Here is a 15,946-nt window from a genome sequence, read left to right as displayed (position 1 = left end):
CATGCTGACAGTTTATTCATTGTTTTTAGGAATCATAAATAGTGATTCTGTTAATTCCTTCTACTTTATCTTGCAACTTCTATATCCTTTCTTTCCAGCTCTCTTTCATGCACACCTAAATAAAACCATTCTTCTTATTAAGGAGGCTCGTCTCATCTTGTCTTTCTTGAAAATATTTAAAACACTAAAAGAGAATAGGAAAAACCAGGAACTAAAACTCTACTTAAGAAATATGAAGCTGGTCGTTTCTGTGATTGTTTCACACATTTATGGATTTATGTCATGCTCCATTTCATTGTGTTCATGTTTAACATGTGCTTCAATATGCAAACTGTTGGTAAAGAATTGAAAAATCTCATAGTTGTCCTGCATGAAACCAAATTGCTTTGACAAGGAAATGAAAATTAGGGATGGAAATGCAACGTTAGAAAGGAAAAAAAGCACTTGATAATTGATATTATTTTGAAATTGAGGAAAAATTACCTTGGACTTGACAAACTTTATCTCAACCTGGAACCATAGCTGGTCAATGGAATTAATTTGTAAAATTTGCAATAAGTTGCAGGTTTGGAAGGTAGACAATTAATCTGGACAATATAATTAATTTGTAAAATTTGCAATAAGTTGTAGGTTTGGAAGTTAGATACCTAACTGAATCGTTAGAATACAGAGACCGCTAATTAAGTAAAAAATTAGTTTGTGATGACTTTTTTGTACTTTTAGATCGTAATTTTTGCTTGATTACAGTTTGCATGCATCCTTGATTAAGGATCTGATTTGTTTCATTTTTTTGGTGTGGTACATCTTTCTCAGCTATGGGATGCAAACAGTGGGCAGGGATTCAGCTAAAATGAATTATGCAGGAAGTGATATATATTTCTTTGTCTTCTATGCCACTCCAGAACGAAATCCAGGATCAGAAAATGGAGTATTATCCAAGAGGGACGAATTTCGGTTGGTCATTTTCCCTGATCATCTCTTCCACCACAGTACACAGAAATAGGAACGAGAAAAACGAAGTGACCCCAATTCAAGCAAATGAGGCTAATAATAAGACAATGTCTTCAATCAACAAAGAAAACCTTGAAACAGATCAAAGACTAGTATATACACCGACTCTGTTTTTATGTCAAGATTTTATGCATTAATTCAGGGCACAAAAACCTCGAACTTTTTCAATACATGCTTGGTTGCTGAAGCAGCCAACCAAATATGATTCTAGTGCAACTTTGATAGCTTTTCCAATGAATAAAAGCATTTCCACGTACATGACTTTGCAAATACAGAGGCCATACCAACGAGAAAAATGCAATTGACAAAAGGGAGACTTGAAATGGGGCAGTAACTTTTAGACTTTCAGACGATTTGGGATGCAAAAATCAAGAAGAGAGGATTACTCACTTAAGTGCCACTGTTGAAATCTTCAATCACTCGGAAACAGAAAGCTCCACATCTTTCTCTCCTTCTTCCTTCTTCCAACTGAAGAGGCCAATGAACGGCAAAGACCAACGGGGGCAGATCACTCCCTCAATGACTCCGTTGAGCAGAGGAAGAAAGGAGCGATATTTTTCAACAGACGGAACAAAATTGTCTGGCGGTCGCCCTCTCTCGGAGACGGAGGAGGAGAGGAACAGAAAGGGCTAGGGCAGCTCGGGCGATGATGGAGAAGGAGAGAAACAGGAAAGGCTAGGGCAGCTCGGGCGATGATGGAGAAAGAGAGAAACAGGAAGGGCTAGGGCAGCTCGGCGGCGGAGACGAGCAGAGACGGAGGAGAAAGGCATCTCGGGGGCCGTGACGGAGGAGAAGGGCAGGAGAAGGAGAGAAAGACAATGGGGTTGGGGCCTCGTGGTCGGGGTCGAAGGCTCCTGGTCGTTGGGGCGGGAGAGAGTTTGAGGGTTAGCTCGCCATCCTGGACAGTGTTTGATGAAAAAATCGATTAGACGGGACACGCGTGTTCTGTTGCATGGGAGAGATCGGGTGATTTGGCAAATCCTCGTTTGCGATAAAAGGTCCTCCCTAAGCATTGCAAAGTAGGTGGCCATAACACATGCTAGGAGTCTCTGCACCCATCGTGGGCATTTGCGATAAGAAGACCTCCCTAAGCATTGCAAAGTAGGTGGATGTAACACATGTTAGGACTCTGGTAGGGTCTTGCCCGTGGCCGACCAAAGTCCAAAGCCAACGGCCGTGCCTACCCCCACGATCACCTTGGACCAACCAGAAGACTTTCCTAGGACGAATTAAATACAGAGACACTACCCAGTCGGACAGGATCTCCGACTTAAAAACCCGATGTAGGAAGAGGAATACAAGTAGGGCTATCCCAAACCAAAGCAAATCCTACTACAAAGAACTAAAAACTGTGAGGCTAGTACAAGCGGAAGCGATACATTGCATAAAAACACTCAAACTCACTCAAACAAACCATGCAAACCAAGCCTAGTCGAACAAACCACACCCACCCGTAGGAGGCTAGGTTGGCACGAGGTCGTGTCCTTGGCGCAGTGCCTCGAAGGTCCCTCTATGCACAACAACGACCCAAGGCCAGGCTGAAATCAAAAGCACAAGCAAAAACTACCACCCGCGGGTCTAAAGAGAGGAAGAGAGTGTACCGGCCAAGGCAAGCTTGGCGAATCAAGTCTCAAGCCACGAGGTGAGATTCCACACTCGGGCACTAGCAGCAACATGAGAGAAAAGGCCGGCGTAGGGATGGAGCTCCAAGGTTGAAGTCGCCGGTCGGTGGATGAGAACGCTCCAAGGGTCGCTCGGTTGAGGCTACGCCTTGCCGAAACCGTCTAAGAGCTTTCCAAGTACTTGCTGGTTGACTTGGGAACCTGATGGAGTCCACGCCGGAGGGTCGCCGGAAAAGTAGCAGAGGTGGCCGGCAGCGGCCTGAGAACGCCGGAGGTGGCTGGGGCAAGGCCCGCCGGTTCCAAGACTCTCAAGGATGCGACTGAGTGAGCCGCGGTCTTCCTTGGCGCTAGGGTTGGAACCTTCTAGGTGCGGGTCTTGGACTGGGTGAGCTCGGCCCAGGTGGGCCAGGGCTAGGTTCGGTCAGTGAGCTTGGTCAATGGAGGGTTAGGCGAAGTGGGTCCTAGAGTCCAAGTCCTAGGTTGACCGGGTGAAGGAAAAGGGCTAAAATGTGGGTCCCTACAAAGTAGCTAGGGTAGGTTTAGGCGCCTAGGCTGAGTGGAAATGGAAAGGGGAATGCAGTAACTTGGGTAATTCGGGTGTGGGCTAGGGGGGCTCGGCTGAGGGAAAGGTGGCAAGGAATGTGGACGGTGAGGTGTTGGGGTGAGGTGGCGGCCAGGTGATGAGGTGTGTGGCTGGGAGGAACTCGTGCTAATGAGGTGGGATAGGTGGCAGGCTACGAAGGTTGGAGGCTCCTAAGGTGTAGGGGAGAATCCTATCTTTAAGGATTCCTTCTCCTAGAAGATCTCTCAAAAGGGATCTCGCCCCCTCCAAATGAGATCCACTAGCTAAAAACTAGGGAAGGGGAGGATCTCGCACCACTAGTCACTCTCTTATGCTCTCAGATCTCGCCACGTGTCGAGATGAAGGGTTGGAGTGGCGAAGGGCCCAAGGTAAACAAATCACTTACCAAATGTGGAGAGAAAACCTTGGAATTCCCAAATGTGGCCGGCGCTAGAAGATTCTTTCCCAAATGTCGCCGGATTTCCCCAAATGGCTGCCAGATTCTCCAATTGCACTAGGTCGGGACTTGGATGGCCTGCTACCCCTCGCCGGAATCTTGCCGGAAATTTGGCAGCAATGACCGGGACTTGCAAATTCCGACCGGTCCTAGAGATGGCCCAAATTTACCCCATCTTGCTGGTTTCGCTTTTCCTCTTTTCTTTGTTTTCTTGTAATCTTTTGGGGCGGCTTTTCTTTTTTGTTTTTCTTTCTTACTTTCTCGCCCCTTTCTTTAACTTTTTCTTAGCTTTTCCAGCAAGAAGGGCAGGCCTAAACCGTGACTGAATTTGCTCCTTTGGCAAGATGAAATGTACGAAAACAGACAAGACTTATAGGAAGGGAACGACAGTAACGAGAGGAAGGAATGTGACTCGTAAAAGGGGACTTAGGGAGGATTTCCACCGCGGACACGAATGACCTACTGGCTGTAATTCCAGCAAGACACCCCCCTAGGCCGAACTCTTCCCTAAGCACACTCAACGCCGTTACACACTCTTTCTTTCAAGTTACGGACGCTTACCTCCAAAAGCCTAATGATGGAATTGTTGCTTCACCCGCCTAGTCGCCTAGATGAGAGAAGCCTTCCCGGTGCGATGTCGCCTCTAACCTTCACGGGTGAAAACGTGAGGCTGCACTTCGATCGCCTTAGTTGTAGTGGGGGAGAATCCGTGAGGAAGAATCACCTTGCGTCGGTCGCTTGGTAGTTCTTCAGTTGTCAATCCCTTTGGCCGAGTGATAGAGGAAGAGAAGAGAGAAATCTAGGCAAGGAATGAAGAAAGCCGTCGGGTATTGCTGCTGCTAGAGGACGACCAGCCAGGGAAGCTGGTTTTCCCCAAATGTGAGATGGGAGAGAAGAGAATCGTGGAGAGGAGAGCACGCGAGAGAGAGAGAGAACTCGTGGAGATGAGAGAGAGTCGAAAGTGTCAAATGAAATTCAATTCCAAAATTTGCATACAGATCCAAATGCGGACCAATTATTTATAGTTTTGAATTAAATGTGGATCTAAACATGTGATCCAAACCTCAAAACACTTAAAGCAAAAACGCACTCCTAATCTAAGAAAAGCGCATCAAACGTGAGACCTAATGCCTCAATCCTAAAACGGCCTTCCCTTAGCCCGCTCGTTGTGGGCTTCGGTGTAGACCTAGATTCGCCTAGGCTCGCCCTAGGCTGACCCTAAGTGAATGGGTTTAACAAAGACCTAGGCTGGACTAGACCGGACTTGGACTTGACCCCTCTCGCCTTGGTCTTCAAGAGCCTCGCTTAGAGTCGTTGCATTTCCTCTCGCTCCTCCCTCGGCTTCAACTCTAAGCTGATCACTATACTCATTCATGGACTGCACTTGCTGATCTATGCCTCCCACTCCTCCCTCTTGACCCGGATTTAGGTCAACACGGCCATGATGGGCCTGAACCGCATGAAGGGCAGCCTTGCCTCGCGCCCTCTGACTGCTCTCGGCGACGCTTGTGGCCGCTCTAGGCCAAGCTGAAGGTTGACCCGTATCAGACTCCCTGCACCAATCGTGGGTGAAACCCCAGCCAAAGCATACTCCTGCTCAGGTATTCTCATGACACTGTCATGCGCTTTAAAGAGTTTAAAGTTCAAGCATGCAGTCTTTGAAGTTCTATTACACAGACCAATAAGGTCATTGGCCATAGCACATTGACCATGTCTCTCTCTCTCTCTCTCTCTCTCTCTCTCTCTCTCTCTCTCTGTTACAACGTAACCTCAACATGAAATTCAAGCATCCATAAAATGCAGACTAGCAGTTGAGGAATGTTGAGCTTGAGATTAAAGATATGATTATGAAAGCTAAGTGGACCAATTCTTGTCCCTCTTCCCCTCGTCTCCTCTCTCTCTCTTTCTCTTTCTCTTTCTCTCTCTCTCACTCTCTATATATATATATATGTGTGTGTGTGTGTGTGTAGGGTTGCGGATACACATGAGAAAAATACATAAATGATATCTAAAGCATGTCTACAGTTTCATTGACAATCACAGAAAAGTTTTGCCCTTTTGTTCCTCCCTGCATAGGCGTTTTGTCAATCCACCGGCACAGGCGTTGTGTATTCCCACATGTGTCGGTAATATTTGTCTGTGTTTTGATTCGTGTGTAATAAAGGTCGTGAGCGTACCTCACGCTATGTTCTGATGGGACAATCACGGAGCTTAAAAAAGGGAAAAGTCAGCCCATTTCCCGGTCCCAATTCTTTGAGGGAGGGTTTGACAACACAGTGCAGCCAATTCAGTCCAACGACAACCACCATCACGGTCGCCGTCAAGGCCACAGAGCACAGGTAATATGCCTGGACCAAACGGCAAACGGGAATCGTGATACCCCTAGCCTCCAATAGGCCTTTAGATCCAATATTTTTCATCAGTCATCAACACAGTGGTCGCAGAGGTACCCAAATTTTGCAAGCGAACCGCCCAAGATAGTTCTTAAGAAGCATGTTTAAGATCACATGACATTGTGAAAATCTGGGAACATCACGACAAGAACGGGACCTCATTGGATTTCTGAACATATGATAATTTCAGGACATAAAGACGAGAGAGGATTTTTCCTTTCCATGCAAGAGAATTCAAACATCAGTCATTCCCAGCATACATTGCAATCATTAAACGGAGAATATATACAAGCTTATACAGTGACATTTACGTGAGACTAAGTTCAGTTTAAATGTCTGCTGCACAAGTGCAGCCAAGGCTCTCTCTCTCTCTCTCTCTGTGGTTTTGTCGTCATCATCTAATTGTTTAACAGAGGCCTCCTCATTGCTCAACTGAGTTGCTGCATCCCAGAACTGGAGCCCGGCGCTGCCCGAGGAGTGCACCTTTAAACCGCGACACAGGAGCCAACAAGCGGCTTAATTTCTGCAAAAGCAACTAAAAATGGTGAAGCATGGAGAATGGATGATTATCAAAATCAGCATCAGCGATATCAATCTAGTAAACAACCGTATGCAATCACAGAAGAGAATCATGTGCTGAGGAAGCCACAAGTTAATAGGGATTAATAATCTGAAATGGACAAAAAATGAGAAAAGCTTCCATTCCATGTTTTCTTTTCTTACTCTTGCAAATAAATAGAATGCTGAAAAGCATTTGTTCACCCACTTAGACTGTCTATGAAAAGTCTTGAGAAGGACAAATATTATCATTCTTCAGGCCACCAGATGCTTAAGCTAATTCAATTTTTTTTCACAATGATTAGATCATATGGGAGACAGTATAACACTTGTCAGTATATGCTTTAAGTAAGGATCATTTGTGAATTCCTTTATCACCTTGTCATGCTCCCCCTAGTCAGGCCACAATGGTTAACTTCTGTTCCAGGTAAGAACTCTTTTCAGTTTGTCACCTTAAATTTTCCAATTTCAAGTGGATCGTAGTTATAAAATCAAAAAGTTCAGCAATCCACACAATATGTCATTTAAGGGAGAGTAAATGTATTTTAAGATGCAATAGCATATTTTTTGTGTTTCACAGCTGACAATGTTGGTATTTTATTGGCACCTTGGAAATGACTCTTCTCGTGGCATATTTCTCTTGATGAAAAGTTTGAGTTGTGCTTATGAGACATCCATAATTACGCAGATTCTAAGCAACAAATTTCTCACACCCACCACTTCACCGATGACAGAGCTGGAATTACTCAGCACGCCACTGCATCATGCTATTGCATTAAACGTAACAAGAAACTAGACAATAATGTGATAAAAATGATGATAAAAACTGTATCATGTTCCACGACATGCTACCAACAATAAGAAGCATATATTGTAAACAAAAATGTCCAAATCAAGCATTTAACTTGTTTTACAGTGTACACCCATATTATGAATTAATCCAACGTCTAAACTGAATTTCATTTGTTCCGTTACATTTGTAGCTTTTTTCTTCTCAAGACTTTTTCCTTGTCTTTAATTTTTTTGGCCATATCTTATAATATCATAATGGTAATATGGTACACTCATTTATGACTTTCCCAGTAAAGGTTATTTTTTGTTGCTGCTGATTGTAAAGAACACGAAGATGTGGTTTATGAAAGTTCCATACCCAAGAACAACTCATTTATGTACAAAAAAAGGCCGGAAACCAAGGGATACAATTCTTACCATTCTTAACGAAGAGGAAAAAAACACACAAACAAATAATCGTGAAGAAAAAATAGACAATAATTTGGAGTGCTTATCAGAGTTAAAAGTTGACAAACCAAAAAGCAAAATATTTACGATCTTTTAAAGGCATCATACATGGAATTAATAGCAAACCACCACCTAAATTGTCCATCACCATGTTCAAAAGCAATTATAATGAAATCAACACACCAAAACCTTCAACAGTATGTGTCTATGATATGATTAACATGAAAACAGACACAAATAACGTATTATTGAATGTGTCAAACCATACAAAAGGTGCATGAATAGCACATGCAACAACTCAAGAACTCAACATAACATCCACTGGTCAACATTCCAAGACCCATAACACTTAAGCGATTTCATACATGTTGAAAACCAATCATTCAAAACAATACTCACAAAGTACACATAATTCAAAAATTTTGAATAGGTAGTCGGAGTAACCACAAAGGAGAAGCGTATCAAACCATACAAACGGTGCATGAGTAGCACATGCAACAACTCAAGAACTCAACGTAACATCCACAGGTCAACATTCCAAGACCCATAACACTTAATCAATTTCATACATGTTGAAAATAGCATCCAAAAAAAATACTCACAAAGTACACATAATTCAAAAATTTTGAATAGGTATTCGGAGTAACCACAAAGGAGAAGCTTCTATGCTATGCAAGGCCTTGTCTTATTGCAGAAAACACAGCAGATTGAGGAAAACGAGAGCCCGCTTTTCATATGAACTTATTTAACTCTTATCTCCTCCTACAAAAACAAAGGAAAAATTTACCTCATCATTAATGCTAAATTGCCACTTAAGCTGCTGAATGTGCAGCTTTTCCTGCTGCCAACGGTGACCTAGAATCACAAGGCCCATAACAGCTGCAGCAACAAAAACGGACCATAAGGCATTTGCTTCCCTAGCCTGTGCATATAAAGAGGCAGCCTGCCTCTTCCACCATGCTTCACAGGGAAGATCAGATCTTTTGCTTTCCCTTCCCTCTACAAGCTTTGATGACTCTGAAGAATCAGAAACATAATCCAATTGCAAAGAAGAAGCCTCTGTCTCCGGTACATCTTTATGCAACTCAGCCTCTAGGCCACTATGACTATCATTGAAGGTGGTTGACCCACTTTTATCAGCTTCTGCACAGAATGGTTCAAGCTTTTGCTCTACAGTTATTTCTGACCGCTGGATTGGTTCAATCCAGTCGAGTCCTCCCAAAGTGTTGATGTCTTTGAAACTTTTACCAGGACGGGGTAGGTTCTTACCCTTTTCATCAAAAAAGGGAATTTCATGCAAAGAGTCTGATTCCCCCAAACCTTTAACTGATTTCTGTATCTCATTGAAGTTCCAGCTCTCAACAGTTTTCATAATCATCTCCCCTTCTCCTACTGGCTTATGCATTGCCATTGGATCATCAACTTCACTCACAGATTCATCACAAATTTCGGAACTGGGAACTTCTTCTGGCAACTTCTGAACGCCATCAGAAGCACTTTTATGTTCTTTGACAAAGGAAGTCTGATGAAACTTGGCGAGTAGATTTTCATGTTGGCCAGATGGCGGTACAAAATGATTGGACAAGAACATTGGGGTTGCACCCTCTTCCTGAGCATCTGTCAATTCACCCTGCTCATCAACTTTACCTTCATCAAACTTCCTAGGACCTGGATATGCAGCATATGCTGAAGCAGTGAGAGATACTACTTCCCAATCATTTCCACGAGTTGCAGTCCCTTCCCCATCCTTTTCACCATCTGCCATCCTTTGTTGCTGTTTCTTCTATGCAAAAGGAGAAGAACAATAAAATCACCAACTAGATCCAAACTAATGAAACGGCACCAAGAAGGACCACAAGTAATAAGTCCTTTGATTGCGTGTTCAGACTGGATGTGTTATGCATTTCCTTTCAATAAGAATTAAGAAATAAATGTACAGCAGAGAGAAGAACACTTGATGCAAGTTCCAGTCCATAAGTAGCTCTCTGCCCATTGTACATACTGATATTAAAAACCAATGGTTTGACTGTTCAATGAGAAACCTAAAACCAATCACAGAACTAATACATAGTTCGCGAACCCATTGAGGTGAGTTCGTCTGAGTCGACCCAAATCTGACCCAAATGGGTCACCTTTTTATGGTGTTTGATTCACCTGTATCTTTTTATAGTTTAAACAATATCCTAAGAACTAAGAGCATGATGTTTTCAATAAGGACAAAAAACTAAATTCAAGTATGTCTTAAGGCTTTTCTATCATACGTTTTACAATTTTAACATGTGATGCCATAGAAAACACTTGTGAGATAGGACTAAAAGTGGTTCATACACATGTTAATAATCATCAATGGTTGTATACAAAGTACAGCTTCATCACACTTTTTGTGCCCTTAATATAGTGATTTTACAATTTAAAGTTCAACTGTGCTATATTTTATTGTGTGCACACACACACAAAAAGGAGATTTTCCACATTGCATCCCTATCATATTAGCCATAAAAAAAAAGACCTCGCCTTCATACCGTTCTCAAAGACATCCTTAGCTTTTCAAAATTTAGAAGATGGTAGCCTTCAACTTAGTATAAAAATTTGATTAGCTTGTTCAAATGGAACGAAAAAAGGTAGTCTACAAATTTGATTTGCTTGGTCAAATGGAACAAAAAAATGACATACTTAATGACAAAAAGAATCCATCTTTTTTCTCTCCCATTCATGCAGACGTGTTTGCAGCTCATAGATGTGCAAATTAGTGTTAGATTCTGTGAAATACTTATATATAACATAAATTATCAACAAGTTCCTCACAAGCATAAGACAATGAAACAGTATCTAAAAACTGCTAACTGTTCAATTCATTAAGGGAATAAATATCATTTTTGAAAAATGTTAACAGTTTTAAGGAAAGCTTTATATGGTTATCAGTCCGAGTCTTTGTTATTAATGCCATAAATCAAAGTAAAGGCAAGCGGCATGAACTAGTCCTGAAAAATGATGTCACATATTTTCTTATCAGTCCGTACAACCATTGACTGGGTAGCCCACCAATAAGTAATTTTCCCACACCCACCAGCTCATGCATGCCTATTCCCTCAACACAGAAAGTTATTCAGCAATACGTTCAGAAAAGCCAAGACAAAGTTCAAGGAAGAAATAACCAGGATTAGAACATCCAAATCAATAAAAGAACAACACATTATTCCAACCAAAACCATTGACAACAGAAGCCAAAAGAGGACTCCACCTCCACCAATCTTGACTTAAGTTTGGACTTAAAACTTTTCAAGTTGAAGAAGGTCAAGAGTTCCAGCTTGATATTTCTTTTTTAAAGAACATCCAGTTCTTAATTCTATCGTTTTTAAGTTTTATCAAATACAACGGCATACTCATTTATTTCCCTCCTAGTCAACACCAAAAATCAAGATAAACCACAGACTTTGATGACCTTCACCTAAGTATCGCACACGATACTAACTCAACTAACCTCATCAAATCTGAAAAGTGAATGAACAATGACTCCAAACCCACCGAGCCACCAAAGCAGAAAAAAACTGTCCAGATATAGAGAAGGAAAAAGAAGGCACGAACTTTCCATAGAAAAAAATGGAAACATGATTCTTTACTGTCTCTGTGAAAACACCCATCCAGGAAATCTAAAAAAGAACGGCAACTTCAGAAAACTATTGAAAAACAAAATTCAGAAAATCAGCCAACTAATTCCAAATGAGACATGCAAATTCCCATCATGGCAACAAATTCTACCAATATAAAACGAAAATAGCTTCAAAAGGAAAATAAAAGGAAGGACAAAACTATTTCTTCATGGATTCGAAGAAGGAACCCCAATAAGTGAAGAGGAAAAAGGCAGAAGATTATCCCACGACCCGGAAGCCTTATGAAGAGTAACGGGAGAACATCGGGAACATCGACGAAATGAAAACTAATTAAAAGGAACTGAAAGGAACAACAAAAAGAGCAAAAGGAGGACTTCTTGTTATATGCGAAATCTGAAAAAAAAAATCCAAAAATAAAAGGCTTTATACCACAGAACTCGGAAGCCTTGATTCAACCGAGGAACCACGAGAGATACGAGGGTTCCGAGCTCCGATCAGATGAGGAAGGAGATTGCTTCATTTCAGAGGAGAGCGCTTTAAAGGGAGTTCTTCGGGCAGCAAGAGATAAATTAACTGAAAAAAATAAATGGAAGACACGTGTGAATTGACGTAACTGTTCAAACTCGAACCAAAATTTACGAGATTACCATCCGCGACTGGGCGTCGGCCGGGCCCGGGCCCGGTAGACCGGCCCGGTTGCGTTATGAAATTTTTTTAAAAATTATATTATTATAACCGTTTTTCTGAAAAGTTTGCAAATATGGTGGACCATTTTTGTAATTTTCTAAATTTGAGATAAAACTTGTCAAACCCTAAACGTTTTGTCATTTCTCGCCCGATCTTCTCAGCCTCGCGGGAGCTGCTCCAAGCCCGGCTGCTCCTTCTACCGCGTCATCTCATCTGCTGCTTCGTCTTCTTTCTCTCTCGATCCCTTGCCCTTCTCCTCCTCCTCCCCCTCTCCACTCTCCCTCTTCGTTCTGCTCCCACTCTCTCACCCAACTACGCAAATGTTCAGTGGGCGACGGTCCGCCACCGCGGCGGGCGACGCCGGCCGTCCTGGCGGCATCCGTCGGTGGCCACCCACGAAGTTGGGTGGCCTGCCGCCTGCCGGTGAAAGACCATCGCCCTGCCATTAGGCACTCGGCAGGCGAGCGGTGAGTTGGTGACGGGCGTCGGGCGGTCGAGCGCGGGTTGAACCGAACTCATTAGAGCGAGAGAAGATCCGACCCGGCCTGCCAAACGGGCCGGGCTGAGCCTGATTTTGGTGGACTCGGCCCGGCCCGGGCCGGCAATATTATCGAGCCGGGCCCGGGCAGGGTTTCAGGCCCGACAGGCCGACCCGGGCCGGCCCGGCCCGATACCCACCCCTATCTGCTAGTCTGCTAGTCTGGCAACCAGTCGGATTCGGATATGCTGGAGGTGGTCCAAAATCCAAGTAGCAATTTCAAGAAAAAGAAAATAAGAATAATAATAATTTAAATCTTACATTAACCTATTTCGTTGCTCCCTCGTAGATTCACTTCCAAGCACCAAAAATAAGTTTGATGGTTTGGGGGATAAGGGAAATGGTGGGTTTCTTCGACTTTTTTTTTTCTTGAACAAGACAATGAAATATTCCTTTTACTCAAAATTTGAAAATTTGATATACATTTGGTCTTGGAGTTTTGTGGGGGCTGCCCTATATAACTAGACTCAGATTCATCTAGATCCAACATGTAAATTCAATGTTTTAGAATGAATTTTATGAAACACAAATTGTATGTCGTTAGTGCCAACCATACCAAATGCAAAATGTGTGAGCTTGGCCATTCTCTAGTCCACTCTGCAGTTACAAGTAAAAAGGGCTAAACCTTATGTTCGATATGGATTTCGATGAATCTCTTTGGTATATGAATTTCCTAGCTATGCATAAGTGGGTGAAACCTATAGCTTTCATATCTAGTTGCATCAAGGTTTAATTGTGTATTGCATCAAGAGGAATCGGTTGGGTGAAGAACGCTGGCGTACTTATTTTGATTCCTGTAAGTATTATACTCCTGAACCACATGGGGAACCGATAACAATGGGGATTCAACGTGACACGACCTAAACCAAGGGTAAGGCCGTAATTTCCTATGGTCAAATATGCACAATCCACTGGAATTTTCGATTTCCCACATACTTGGTGGAGACCCAATTGCATCCACTTGGTCTACTAAGCCACGATGAAGCCTTGAACCGAAAAAGGCTGGAGATAGTGGCAAGGTTTGACGAAGCACAAGAAGGCCTCCCCGACTATAAGATTCGGGCATTGACGAGGTCTTTGGCGCAAGAGAGCTTCTCAATGCTCAAAAGGATCCATGACCAATGACGCCACCACCTGTTTCAGTTAATGCGGGCAATCAGTCAAAGCCACTCAACTAAATCAGCTAAAGATCGACTCAATGGCTTTCACTTATATATTTTGGTGAAGGATCTCACCGTCACCCGGCGGATGGTGATAAATTAGGGTTGACTTAGGCCGGGAAACAGGCGGAGTAGCCCATGAATAGCTCAGAGCGTGTGTGTCATTTAGAAGGCTCTTGATAAGGACATTATATTTTGGGAACGTACATTCTTATAATACACAATTTAAAAATGGTTCATGTTTTGTGTTTATATATATATATATATATATATATATATATATATATATATATATATATATGTCACGGGCTGAGTTTCTTCAGCCCGCGCGGCGCCAAAGGCGTTCCCCAAAGCCTTCGGCCAGCCGTCTCTCTCTTAAGCTAGCGGAAGCATTCATCTTTTCTTCGAAACTGTGGACTAGACGAGGAGTGCTAAGCACTCGGCACACCATCACCCACGTTTATCCCATTGTCGGCCATCGGCAAGCCGTGGCCATGAGGTCCTCTCAGAACTTCGTCATTCCTCCAAGTGCCTATCTACATCTAAACGAAATCTGGGTGGGGGTAGACTTCCCTTGGGAGGAAGTCCTCAACCGAAGCCAGTTGACGACTATATGTCATTAACTAAGGTGGCCGACCATCGCCCTACTCGACGATGAGCATTCACTTGCTCACCCCCGCGTGACTCGATGCGATTGTGGAACGCAGCGTATGCGTCCACTAGTGGAATTGCCCATAACCCACGCACCCCTTGTGTATCCAAACACTACGCATGGGGAACCCACTGGATTCCCCAACGACGGACTTGCACTTTCAAAGGGACCGCTGATCTTGATGCATTGATTCGCTTCGTCGCTGCACCACTGCGATGCACATTCCACGTGCATTGCTTTCTGCTAGACTCGGCGCGTGATTGAATCTTACATGCCTTTCAACTATGCCTAAGCTGACCAAGCAGCATCACCTTTTACTGGCTTGACCGGACCAGACATAGTCGACCGACAACACTCTCCCACCGCCAAAATCATCACTGACCCCAATGACTTTGTCCCGAACGAGAGAAGTTCATCAACCATTCCCTTGATTTCTCTTGAACTCAGCCTTCATCCGTTCATCTGGTTGACGCACCTGTCACGTCGCGGCTAGTTACCTTATTGGGTGTTTTGCCTCTAGTCCATTCCTTAGCATCATCCCACTTTTCTATCACTGTTTGCACTCTTTTTCTTAGTAAAGTTCGGAACATCTCCGACGACCACTAAGTTTCAAACTTCCAAGCTGTATTGCCATCCTGTGCACATGCTCCTTTCTCGAGACATGTCAACACTAAGGGCACTTGCCCTCCTGGACAATCCTTTTCCACGTCGGGTCTCACCCTATCTGTCTCAGCGAGCGGCTCTCTTGGCCCTTCTGCTCCTGACGCCCAGACAACATCTTCGGAACGTGTGATCTCCATCTGGCCAACACCAACGCGGTCACCTGAACCAGTGTCCGACGAACATGTCCGAACCCTTAGGGCACCAAACAAGCCAACATTTTTCTTTGAACCACTTGTTTGTTATCATCGTAGCGTTCTCATCTTTCAAGTTCTTTTCGAGAAATCGTCTGCTCTGATACCACTTGTCACGGGCTGAATTTCTCCAACCCGCGCGGCGCCAAAGGCGTTCCGCAAAGCTTTCGACCAGCCGTCTCTCTCTTAAGCTAGCAGAAGCATTCATCTTTTCTTCGGGACTGTGGACTAGACGAGGAGTGCTAAGCACTCGGCACACCATCACCCACGTTTATCCCATTGTCGACCATCGGCAAGCCGTGACCATGATCAGAACTTCGTCATTCCTCCAAGTGCCTATCTACATCGAAACGAAATCTAGGTGGGGGTAGACTTCCCTTGGGAGGAAGTCCCCAGCCGAAGCCAGTTGACGACTATATGTCATTAAGTAAGACGGCCGACCATCGCCCTACTCGACGATGAGCATTCACTTGCTCACCCCCGTGTGACTCTACGTGGTTGTGGAACACAGCGTATGCGCCCACTGGGGAATTGCCCCTAACCCACGCGTACCCCCTTTGTATCCAAACACTATGCGTGGGGAACCCACTGGATTCCCCAAC

The 15,946-nt window shown here is 43.7% G+C and overlaps 1 protein-coding gene across 2 annotated transcripts; it reads right to left on the bottom strand.

Moving 5' to 3' along the window:
• Positions 1-6,229: 6,229 nt before the first annotated feature.
• On the bottom strand, positions 6,230-12,041 carry LOC116265774 (ATG8-interacting protein 2-like). 2 transcript variants are annotated; one of them, XM_031646678.2, is made up of 3 exons: positions 11,883-12,041; positions 8,630-9,625; positions 6,230-6,568 (listed from the first exon to the last, which is right to left on the bottom strand). In XM_031646678.2, exons 2-3 carry the CDS (start codon positions 9,605-9,607, stop codon positions 6,467-6,469), a joined length of 1,080 nt encoding a protein of 359 aa, XP_031502538.1. In that variant the 5' UTR covers positions 9,608-9,625; positions 11,883-12,041; the 3' UTR covers positions 6,230-6,466. The 2 variants fall into 2 exon arrangements, with proteins under 2 accessions (XP_031502538.1, XP_031502540.1); XM_031646680.2 differs by having other exon boundaries at positions 8,630-9,622; positions 11,883-12,016.
• Positions 12,042-15,946: the final 3,905 nt, after the last annotated feature.

This window comes from Nymphaea colorata, chromosome 12, assembly GCF_008831285.2.
Source record: "Nymphaea colorata isolate Beijing-Zhang1983 chromosome 12, ASM883128v2, whole genome shotgun sequence".
Taxonomy (NCBI): Eukaryota; Viridiplantae; Streptophyta; class Magnoliopsida; order Nymphaeales; family Nymphaeaceae; genus Nymphaea; species Nymphaea colorata.
The sequence above is the reverse complement of the archived record's forward strand: the minus strand, read 5'-3'. Positions and strand labels throughout refer to the sequence as shown.

Coding starts and splice junctions, on each gene's coding strand:
- LOC116265774 (XM_031646678.2), bottom strand. CDS start 9,607: ATGGCAGATGGTGAAAAGGATGGGGAAGGGACTGCAACTCGTGGAAAT. Junction 6,569..8,629: donor AATTTAGCATTAATGATGAG/GTAAATTTTTCC, acceptor TTGCTTTTGCAG/AAATTAAGCCGCTTGTTGGC.